Consider the following 11,140-nt stretch of genomic DNA (forward strand, 5'->3'; position numbering starts at 1 on the left):
CCACGCTATTTCCTCGTTGCTGTCTATATTTCCTTTGCGTCCGTCCTGCATTCCGGACTCGATCTCATTTTCACTCAGAAGAAGAGCCTCGTTCGAGGACACTTCAACAACAATGTCAGGCGTAAACAGTACCACTGCTGCACTGGGCGGGCGCATGACTCCCTCCGAGGTTGGCAAGCAAGCTGCCGCCGAGGCCGACATTCACGACTTTTTGCGCGAAGCGGGCGATGCGCTGAGCTCGAATACGGGCCCGGCCTCTGCAGCCGCTCAGATGCCACGCAGGAAGATGCTTCAGTCACAGGACGCCGCCTACATGGCGCCTGTCAAAACCGTGCGGATACAAGACCCAGGCTTACCGTTACAATCTTTCCGCAGACCATCCTCACCGGTATCACGATCATATCACCCCACAGGCTCTTCAGTATCTGGCCTTTCGCGGACGCCTTCAATATTGGATAGCGCTCCCAATTTTTCACCGCCAGTCGACGACGACTATGTGCCATACCGACGGCCCTTGTCACCCGATCGACCGTATTCACCCACACGCACATCCGTCGACTACTCGCGACCGCCGGCTTCAGTAAATTCGTATGAGCCAGTAGACCTCCATGGCAACCCACGACCAGGCAGCCCCACGCGGCCGCTGCCTCCTGCGCCATTGTTCACGCATGGCGGTCGTCCCAGATCGCGAGACTCGCAAGGCACCATGGACATGACCGACATGCAATCGATAGGTATCCACGACGACGACGATCCTTTTACTGAAGTGGGTGATGATCGGCCCGACTTGCGTTCGCGCGACTCGTACATGTCTGACGACACTTACACGGACGTCTACACCGAGGTAGACGAAAAGGCGGATCACTATGGGCCGGCCCCAGACGGTGCGCAAGCAAGACGAGGTGCGCGAGACGCAGTAATGACCAAGAAGGAGGTTCGCTTGATCAACGGAGAGCTTATTTTGGAGTGCAAGATTCCCACCATCTTATACAGTTTCCTCCCAAGACGCGATGACATTGAATTCACCCACATGCGATACACGGCCGTTACCTGTGACCCAGACGACTTTATCGATCGTGGCTACAAGTTGCGCCAAAACATTGGCAACCAGCGTGAGACGGAAGTCTTCATCGCCGTCACCATGTACAACGAGAACGAGATCGACTTTACGCGCACAATGCATGGTGTCATGCAAAACATCAGCCACTTCTGCTCGCGCATGAAGTCGAGAACGTGGGGCAAGGATGGATGGCAGAAGATCGTCGTATGCATCATTGCCGACGGTCGTGGAAAGGTCCATCCTCGAACACTGGACGCCATTGCAGCCATGGGCTGCTTCCAGGAGGGCATTGCGAAGAACCACGTCAACCAGAAGGAAGTCACGGCCCACGTATACGAATACACAACACAGGTCTCTTTGGACTCTGACCTCAAGTTCAAGGGCGCCGAAAAGGGCATTGTGCCGTGTCAAATGATCTTCTGTTTGAAGGAGCGCAATTCCAAGAAACTAAACTCCCATCGTTGGTTCTTCAATGCTTTTGGTCGCGCACTCAACCCCAACGTTTGTATCCTGCTCGATGTTGGAACCAAGCCAGGACCCAAGGCTCTCTATCATTTGTGGAAAGCGTTCGACACTGACTCGTCAGTTGCCGGAGCTGCTGGAGAGATCAAGGCTGGCAAGGGAAAAGCATGGCTCGGTCTTTTGAACCCGCTTGTTGCGTCGCAGAACTTTGAATACAAAATGTCCAATATCTTGGACAAGCCTCTGGAGTCTGTGTTTGGTTACATCACTGTGTTGCCAGGTGCCCTTTCAGCGTACCGCTACCACGCGTTGCAGAATGATCACACCGGTCACGGTCCCCTCAGCCAGTACTTTAAAGGTGAGACACTGCACGGCCAAGATGCTGATGTCTTTACTGCCAACATGTACTTGGCTGAAGATCGTATTCTGTGTTGGGAGCTTGTAGCAAAGCGCAGCGAGCAATGGGTCTTGAAGTATGTCAAAGCGGCGACTGGAGAGACGGATGTGCCAGGTAAGAAGAAACGCCACAATTTCCTCATCTATTTGCTAACGATCTGCAGACGCTGTTCCCGAGTTCATTTCCCAGCGTCGTCGTTGGCTCAACGGTGCCTTCTTTGCTGCCGTGTACTCGCTTCTTCACTTCAAGCAGGTGTGGGCAACTGACCATACCATCTGGCGCAAGATCCTCCTCCACATCGAATTCGTCTACCAGTTTGTGCAACTCTTGTTCACTTTCTTCTCGCTTGCCAACTTCTACCTGACCTTCTACTTTGTCGCTGGTTCCCTCGCAGATCCGGAAATGGATCCATTTGGCCACAACATTGGAAAAATCATCTTCTACATCCTACGATACACTTGCACGCTACTCATCTGCATGCAATTCATCCTGTCCATGGGTAACCGACCTCAGGGTGCGAAGAAGATGTTTTTCTGGAGTATGATCATCTATGGCATTATTATGGCCTATACCACGTTCGCTTCCTTCTACATCGTCATCGTCCAGCTGAGAGACCCCAAGGCCGAAAAGTCACTCGGGTCAAACGTCTTCACCAACCTTATCGTATCAACGGCAACTACAATCGGTCTCTACTTCCTCATGTCTTTCATGTACCTGGATCCATGGCATATGTTTACGTCCAGTGCACAGTACTTTGCGCTCCTTCCGTCTTACATTGCTACGCTCCAAGTGTATGCCTTTTGCAACACGCACGACATCACGTGGGGAACCAAGGGAGACAACGTGGCAAAGACTGATCTTGGAGACGCCAAAGGAAAGACGAAGAACGTGGTCGAACTCGAGATGCCATCTGAGCAACTTGACATTGACAGTGGCTACGATGAAGCGCTGCGCAACCTTCGTGATCGTGTCGAAGTCCCAGAGCCGCCAATTTCGGAATCGCAACAGCAGGAAGATTACTACCGTGCTGTGAGAACTTACATGGTGGTTATTTGGATGATTTCAAACGCAATTCTTGCCATGACGGTCAGCGAAGCCTACTCGGACCGCAAGGTGACGCACAATGTCTACCTTACCTTTATCCTCTGGGCTGTCGCTGGTCTTGCTGTCTTCCGCGCCATTGGTTCAACAACATTCCTCATTATCAACAGTATTCAAGCAATCATGGAGACGAAACTCAAGTGGCAGGATAAGATTGACGATAAGAAGAGCAACAGAACTGGACTTGGAGGTGGAAGGAAGTATGGTAGGAACAAGTGGTGGAAGTTTGGATTTGGCGGTGGCGTGTCGAGCAGCTGGTTCTCTGGCAGCACAATTTCGAGCAAAATTAGCAGCATGACTCCCAGCAACTGGGGTGGAAGCAGTGTTGGAAGATAGATGATGAGGACCTGGGGGATTTATCTAATGGGTAACGTGAAAAGTTGAGTAAGAGTTTACGACTTTACGAGTAAGTTGAACTTCTTTTGGCGTTTTGGGATATATACCTTAGTGTGGGATGATACCAGGGCTGAGGGTTTGACGCTCCAGCTCGTCTTTAACGTAGATAGCTCTAGATAGCTTTTGTGGATAATGATGATGAGTTACCTTTCAGCCAACGTTTTGACTTTCATGCAATAGAGCGAAAGCGCCGCGTTAACATGTGACGCTCGGGCCATGTTTACGTCCCGCTCGCACGCTTGTCCCGCCGCACATGTCGCGGCGCAACACTCGTCACTACCAAGATAAATCTGGACGAAGAACGATCATGCCACCCCGAAGTAAAGTCGCAAACATTTCTTTTACCGTCGACTCGGCATCGGAAGACGAAATGACCGTTGACGAGCTCAATGCACTGCCAACACCCGAGTCCAACAGCGAAAACAAGGCGCCAGCGCGAAAAGCGCGTGGAACAGTTGCGCAGGCTAAGAAGGCGGCTCTGGCGACCAAGGCGACTGCTAAGGGCAGACCGGCGACGCGTCGAGTGAGTGGCAGTAGTGTGGTATTCATGAAGAAGACGGGGGCAGGGGTGAAGAAAGCGCCGGCAAAAGGTCGCAAAGCGCTGATTGAGTGTACGGAAAAGAATGCTAGCGATACGGAGGAAGTAGAGGAGTTTGAGGAGGAAGAGGTGGCAGCGCCGGCTAAGCCAGCTAAGAGGGGCAGGCCAGCGAAGAAGGCGCAGGAGGAGGAGGAACCAGTTGAAGAGGCTGCACCAGCGCCAGCGAAAAGGGGACGCAAAGCAGCTGTGAAAGAGCCAGCAACGAAGAGGGAAACAAAGGCGAAGACGACCGCAAAGTCGAAACGCGCGCCAGAACCCGAGCCCGAGCCCGAACAGATGACGATACCAGAGACACAGCCAGAGCCAGACGCAGACCCAATGGATATCTCAGAGACGATAGAAGTGGACGAGATACCTGAAAGCATGCCCCCACCACCGCCATCGCGACCCTCAGCACGTCGAGCCCAAGCAAAACCAAACAGCAGGGCACGACGAGCCTCGGCCGGTGTGAGACGAACAGGAAGCGTCTCAGACTCTGAGCGAGATCCCGTCATGCGACGAAAAGTAGGCGATCTAACAAGAAAACTGGATGCCATGACATCCAAATACGAAACCCTAAGGGAAGCAGCATCATCAGGCAAAGAGACAAACTTTGAGCAGCTCAAAAAACGAACCGATCAAATCGCAAAAGGTATGTTTATCCGGCCAGAACCCATATATCTATTCCACCACACTAACACCACACCCCTATATAGACCAAGACGCCATCATAACTGCCCTGAAAGCCCAAATCACAACCCTCCAATCCCACACCTCGACCCTCCCAACCCTCAAACAAGAACTCCTCTCCGCCTCCAAAGAATCCCTACGCCTCGCCACCGAAAACAAGAAGCTCACCGATGCCCTCGCAACCGCACATTCGGAGAATAAAATCCTCTCCAATAAACTCTCCGCCGCACGCTCTTCCTCGCAGCAACAAGACTCTGGTAAAACTGTGCCTGGTAGCGCTATGAAACCGAGGACAACGGGCGTCGTGCTACCGGGTACCGCGGAGGCAGCACGCGAGGCGGCGCTGGCGAAACATAAAGTTGATCTTTACAGCGATTTGACGAATCTGGTGGTGCTGGGTATGCGGAAGAATGAGGAGGACGCTGATGTTTATGATTGTATACAGACTGGGCGTAATGGCAGTACGTATCCCCTTCCCCCCCTCCCCTACAAAGCCAAACTAACCTCTCCCCACAGCCCTACACTTCCACCTCACCGTCGCCAACCCCTCCCCCTTCACCTCTTCCTACGAAGACACGGAATTCGTATACCAGCCCCTGCTCAACGAACAGCGCGATAGAGAGTTACTAGACCTATTGCCTGATTATCTGACAGAGGAGATTTGTTTCCCGAGGGGTCAGGCGGCGAAGTTTTATTGCAAGGTTATGGATAGTATGAGTAAGAAGGTGGAGATTGTGGAGGATGAGGATATGGATGTGGACGGTGGGGAGGGGACGGAGGTGGACGGTGTGACGGAGGGGAGCGAGGTTGTGGGGTAGAGGGAGGAGTGCCTAGCTTGCATTTCATTGGAGTTTTGGCTTGGGCCGGGTTAGTGTGTAGGGGCGTGTTATGGTATGGGACTATGACGCGGAGTTTGGCGTGATGGGCGCGTTATCACGAAACTGTTTGTATGCCCTGTCCTATCATGTCCTTTTTCTGTACAGCTTTGTTAGTATCCGAAATCCGAAATACTCAATTCATGTTTCACAATGACTTTATCGAACCATGATCGCTACTGGTTGTGTCAACACATCAGATGGTCCAAAACAATAATCAAGAAATTGGTCTTGTCTTGTTGGTAGTATGTGGTAAACAACCTCGTGGTGGTGTATATTTTATCTACAAAATACCACTAATTGCTTGCTCATGACCCGTAGATCAGGAAGTAGTCCTCATAGCCTCTCATATCGCGCGTGTGTCATGTGTGTGTATTTCCGTGCGATTGCGAATCGTCGTGCGGCGTTTATTGCTTTCCTTGGACCTTGTCGGCGGCCTTCTTGACGTACTCCCTGATGGATTGTCAGTCAATGCTTTTGCGAAGTATGCATTAAATCCCGCCAGCTGGCCAGTGGCTGAAATGGCGGAGAAGGGTCCCAAGGCGTAATAACTCGAGAGAGAGAAGAAACTCACTTTACAAAGTTCTCCTCATCACTGCTCTTGGCGTTGATGGGAGGAGTAGTCGTATCGTCCGTCTTCTTGCCGCCGCTCATGGAGAGCGCAGCGCCGGTAAATGTGGCGCCCAGCGTGGCCATTGCGAGCTACCAAGATACAAAGTCAGCATAATTGCTCCAATTCAAACCCAACAACCTTTTTCTGTCCATGCTCCTCTTTCATGTCCCTAGAAGGAAAGCTGCAATTGGGACATGCGCAGACGCAAATTTAGCTCCAAGATTCCCTAGCTTCCCGTTCCACGATATCCAGACTTTTTTCTCTTCGCCCTAGCTGTGTGTTGGAGGGTAGACGTACCACATGCGATCCGACCTGACGGCCCATGATAGTGTACATGGCAACCATTTTAGCGGTATTGGGGGGTTGTGGCGGGTGGGTGGCGGGTGATGCGGCGGGTCAATGGATGGGAGATGGAGCGGGTTGCGGTGGTGGGTTCAGTTGCGACGGAGCTTGTTGCTTCGGAAGAGAGAGCGAGAAGATGGGGGCTTGGCGGGATGTGGCTGGTGGGGTGTTTATGTGGCTGTGAGATGTGGCTGATGGCGGGACAGTGTTGGCAGGGATGATGAGAGGTGCGGTAGATGTGACGTCGGGTGCCGAGGTGGTTGTGGGTGCGAACTAAAGGGTACCATGGTGCGATTGTCTTTTGCTGCTGCCTTGGAAATTTAGCTTTTTTTTCTTTCGGTTGCTGGAGAAGATTCGTTTGCATTGATTGATTGCATTGCAAGAATTTACAAGACGGTAAAAAACGAAACCTGGAGTAAGGAAAGATACGGACACACAATAGAGGAATCACACATCATGGCGAAAGACGACACTCGGAAAGTAGGAGAGATAGACGGTGTGCCCGCAGAAAGAAAAGGCGTAAGGCCCGATTTCTCGACACCGCCGCCGCGAAAAGCATTGCCCAAGGAAATCCAAGATACCCTCAACGACGACGAGAAGATGTGGGAAATCGTCTACGACGGCGAGTATGTTCATTCACTTCCCACTTACTCGCCCTTACATATCTAACACACACCTCCAGAGGTGAAGATACCACAGAAACCAACCTCCGCTATGCCGCCTACGCCTCCCGCATCCGCACCATCATGCTCTCCGCCCACCGCTACGTAGCCTACACCTCCGACATAGGCGAATCCTTCCGTCCCATTGCACATCCGTACCTTGTAAAAGGTGCCTACGGTATCTCATGGCTCTACCTCATGGGCGACGTCTCGCACGAAGGCTACAAAGCATACGTCCGAAATCAGCGTATCTTGCACCCGGAAAACTATATGGACGAAACTGCAGACAAGATGCTTGCGCCTAGCCAAAACCAGGATCTGGCAGCTACAGGCAAAGGCTCGGGGATATTCGATAAGGTGCAGGAGCTTGCGCGCAATGCGAAGAGTACAGAGGGTGTCAAGTATGGAGATGCGGGTACGGCGTTGACGGGGGGCAAAGTGGTGGCGGGCAAGATACCGGTGATTGAGGATTACAGGGCTGTTATGGCGCAGAGAGCTGTGTTTCAGGCTGTGGCTAGTATGGGGTTGCCGGCGTTTACTATTCACAGTATTGTGAGGTATTCGGGACGGGCGCTCAAGGATGCTAAGAATAAGACGTTGAGGACGTGGGGGCCGATTGGAGTGAGTGCCTTCTCTTTTCGTACTGTTATGATTGTAATCGGGATGGCATGTGCTAACAGTTTTATAGCTTGGTCTTGCCGCTGTGCCTTTCCTACCATACATGTTCGATGAACCGGTTGAACATGCGACGGAATGGATATTCTATAACGCTTTCAAGGCGATTGGTGGTGAGAAGGCGGTTGAGGGAAGGCCGGTGACGGGCGCGAAGGAGTTGAGGAAAGAGGAGACGGAGTCCAACAAGCTGAAGAAGGAGTTGTAATAAGCACGCCGAGGAATTCATACGCCATCCATTAGATATTATAGTTGGCTTTTGGGGGTAGAAAGGTATCTACGCTGATTGCGCGTAGATGAGTTACCACGAAGCATACGATCCACTCAGTCTAGATGTATGTATCTCTAATTTATTCTCTATTAATATGATTCGCTACTGATGAAACAGCTAATCGGACTGACGCTCGAAGAAGTGTACTCACCACATCATGAACCCAAAGTCCAAGACACTTCCCTCCCCTGACCACCTCCACCTCTTACTCCGATTTCCCTCTCTGCTCTCGCCTGCCTTTGACGCTCTCTCTCCATCCCCTCCTTCTCGCACGCCTCCGTGAAAACCCTCAGCAACTCCGGGAAATCACACACATTCATCGACTCAAACACCGGTGTCCTATACACGCCCTCCGCCGCCATACGCGGACTCTTGATGCCAAACGCCAATTTAGCCAAATACCTCGGATCATCCCTCGCACCAATCGTATCCAGCACCTTCTTCACCTTTACTGGATCCGGTGGCTGAGGCGGCTCATCAGGCATGACGACGCGTTTCTTCGTCTCGCACCAAGTACAATGACCGCATTCCTCCTTGAGTCCCGTGGCCTCGCCAAAGTACTCAGCAATAGAACCGGAGAAGCAGCGGTCGGCAGTGATGAGATCGAGCAGCGCCGTTGTACGGGACAAATTCTGTTTCTCATTTTCCTGCATGCGTTCATCTAGTTTCTGGACTATCTCGTCAATCTCAGCGGGGGTGGAGGGTAATGGGCGCTCTAGGCGGTAGATGTTTTGTACGCCTTCTTTCTTCAAGGTGATGGCGTCGCTTTCGTTCCATTCGTCCATTTTGCGGACGAGATCGGCGCGGGGGATGTCGGTCATGACTGAGAGGTCGTTGAGGTCGATGGAAGACCATTTTGCGGCTGTGGAGGATCCCGCGAGGATGGCGGCAGCAGTGGGGGAGGTGTCGCGGTAGATAAGATTGGGGTTTTTGATAGTGTAGGTGTATTTTGTGTAGAGGGTGCCCGAGGCACGGAAGAGGTGGAAGTGGAGTTCCATGTGGGCGTAGAGAATACCGAGCGTTATACTCTTGATGTCCGTATCTTTCGATTGCGTGTAGAGGGATACGTAGAATGTGTCGCCGGCTTTGAGTTGGGCTCGGGCCGGTGTACAGATGTCTTGCATTAGTAACCGTAACGAGCGAATCGAGGGTCGGTCGCCGTAGGTGAAGATGTTGCGAAGGTAGAAATCTTTTGTAGCCAGGTAGAACATGCATACGCTTGGCTTGCCGTCTCGACCTGCTCGCCCGATTTGCTGGCTGTAAGACTCGATGCTATCCGGTATGTCAAAGTGGACGATGTTGCGGATATCTGGCTTATCGATGCCCATTCCGAATGCGATTGTAGCGAAAACAACCATGTTTTTGCTAGTAAGAAACTCATCCTGCGTCTTTGTGCGTAGTTCTGCTTGCATACCGGCATGGTAGGGCCTGGCATTGAATCCTTGCTTCTTCAATTTCGCGGCCAGCATTTCCGTGGCTTTTTGAATCGTGACGTATACAATGGTTGGGCCGGTGTGTTTTTTGAGATGATGCACAAGTTTCTCGACGTAGTCGGTATCCTTTGTGTTGGCTTCGGCCAGTAAACGCAGGTTGGGACGGTACATGGTCGTCCTAAACAAGCCTTCTTCGGGGATTTTAAAAGCATCACGAATGTCCTTTGCAACCTGTGAAGTTGCTGTTGCTGTCAAACACACTACTCGCTCAACCTGGGCTTCTTCGGCAAAACGCGCGATTTTGAGGTAGTCGGGACGGAAAGAGTGGCCCCATTCGGAAATACAATGTGCTTCGTCAACGGCAAGTAGTCGAATACCCCCAGGAATATCTTTAAGAGAAGCCGTGAATCCTTCGCTGTTGAGTCGCTCTGGTGCACAATAGATGAGGTCCAGGCGTCCATTCCGGAGATCGTCTTGTGTCGCCAGGAACTCGCTGCGTGAGATGGATGAATTCAGTACTGCGGCTTTGATACCACGACGCAAAAGTGCGTCGACCTGATCTTTCATCAACGCGATTAATGGCGAGATGACTAGAGTGACACCGCTCTGTCCGGCTGTCCGGCGACTGAGCTGTTCATCTTGAAGTCTGAACGCTACTCCAGGAACCTAAAACCATTAGCTAGATGAGTCATAGTTTATGATGAGCTCACTTGGTAGCATAAGCTCTTGCCTCCTCCGGTGGGGAACACAACAACAGCACTCCCTCCATCGAGAAGTCGCGTAATAGCCTTTTCTTGGTCTAACCGAAAGCCATCGATACCAAACTGCTCTTTGAGAATGCTGTTCGCAAGAAGTACATTGGGCGAAGGCTCGGGAGGGGTGACCTTTTTGGATCTACTTCGCTTTGCTGGTACCGGTTCAGTAGCTGTAGTGCTTTCCTTGAGCTTTCGCTTTGCAACTGGATGAATGTCAGTCGCGATGGCTACGAGTTGTTCGTCGTCTCCCGAGGACCACCCAAACTCGTCATCGCTCATAGTGAAGCTTCCAGCGTAGAGATTAACGTTGATTGCTTATTAGGTTCATGCGGCTGTTGTGTCAAGGTTGAGGTTGCGAAGCCCCATCCGTGTCACGCTAAGAAGGTCAAATACGCGCTAGCACATGATGCTGCCATTTTCGAAGCTGACAAAGCCGGAGCGAACAAAAGTGCTTGGCCCGGTGATACGAAGAGCTTTGGATAGGACGTACAAGATGCTCCGGTCGCTGACAGTGTTCTGAAAGCGGGGTTGGGAACTACCGGATTCCTCCGCGCTGCACGTGCGATGGAAGTTGGTGACATCCGCCACTTCAAGAGCGACACCGAATTTGGTAGTGTACGCATAGCCGTTTCGGGAGTTTTGCCAAGATGTTTTGTAGGTATCCTGACTCTTGCAGGTACGTTCCTGGGGCCGTTTTTTCAAGATTGTCTTGTGGGTAGCTTGCGATGCCGGAGAAGCGCCGCAACACTGCAATGCGTGGAGCTTGTTGCATGGACAACAGACAAAACTCCCGCCTGGAACAACAAGCAACTGAGAGATTGGGCTGGAATCGTA

The 11,140-nt window shown here is 51.8% G+C and overlaps 5 protein-coding genes across 5 annotated transcripts; 3 read left to right on the top strand and 2 right to left on the bottom strand.

Annotated features, from left to right (window-relative positions):
- Positions 1-112: 112 nt before the first annotated feature.
- On the top strand, positions 113-3,356 carry PtrM4_066870 (chitin synthase 2; the record flags this gene model as incomplete). Its single annotated transcript, XM_001933393.2, has 2 exons — positions 113-2,033; positions 2,083-3,356. 2 exons carry the CDS (start codon positions 113-115, stop codon positions 3,354-3,356), a joined length of 3,195 nt encoding a protein of 1,064 aa, XP_001933428.1.
- A 2,031-nt stretch (positions 3,357-5,387) lies between these two features.
- On the top strand, positions 5,388-5,501 carry PtrM4_066880 (uncharacterized protein; the record flags this gene model as incomplete). The annotated part of the gene is made up of 1 exon (XM_001933394.2): positions 5,388-5,501. One exon carries the CDS (start codon positions 5,388-5,390, stop codon positions 5,499-5,501), a length of 114 nt encoding a protein of 37 aa, XP_001933429.2.
- Positions 5,502-5,965: 464 nt separating this feature from the next.
- PtrM4_066890 (DUF2611 domain containing protein) lies at positions 5,966-6,516 on the bottom strand (the record flags this gene model as incomplete). Its single annotated transcript, XM_001933395.2, has 3 exons — positions 5,966-6,011; positions 6,133-6,260; positions 6,469-6,516. The coding sequence occupies 3 exons, from the start codon at positions 6,514-6,516 to the stop codon at positions 5,966-5,968; spliced, it is 222 nt and encodes a 73-aa protein (XP_001933430.1).
- Positions 6,517-6,969: 453 nt separating this feature from the next.
- PtrM4_066900 (MTP18 multi-domain protein) lies at positions 6,970-8,055 on the top strand (the record flags this gene model as incomplete). Its single annotated transcript, XM_001933396.2, has 3 exons — positions 6,970-7,139; positions 7,196-7,796; positions 7,864-8,055. The coding sequence occupies 3 exons, from the start codon at positions 6,970-6,972 to the stop codon at positions 8,053-8,055; spliced, it is 963 nt and encodes a 320-aa protein (XP_001933431.1).
- A 218-nt stretch (positions 8,056-8,273) lies between these two features.
- On the bottom strand, positions 8,274-10,585 carry PtrM4_066910 (RecQ, Superfamily II DNA helicase; the record flags this gene model as incomplete). The annotated part of the gene is made up of 2 exons (XM_066105743.1): positions 8,274-10,217; positions 10,262-10,585. 2 exons carry the CDS (start codon positions 10,583-10,585, stop codon positions 8,274-8,276), a joined length of 2,268 nt encoding a protein of 755 aa, XP_065964370.1.
- Between the last annotated feature and the right edge of the window lie 555 nt (positions 10,586-11,140).

The sequence above is a fragment of the Pyrenophora tritici-repentis genome, chromosome 2 (genome assembly GCF_003171515.1).
Source record: "Pyrenophora tritici-repentis strain M4 chromosome 2, whole genome shotgun sequence".
NCBI lineage: Eukaryota > Fungi > Ascomycota > Dothideomycetes > Pleosporales > Pleosporaceae > Pyrenophora > Pyrenophora tritici-repentis.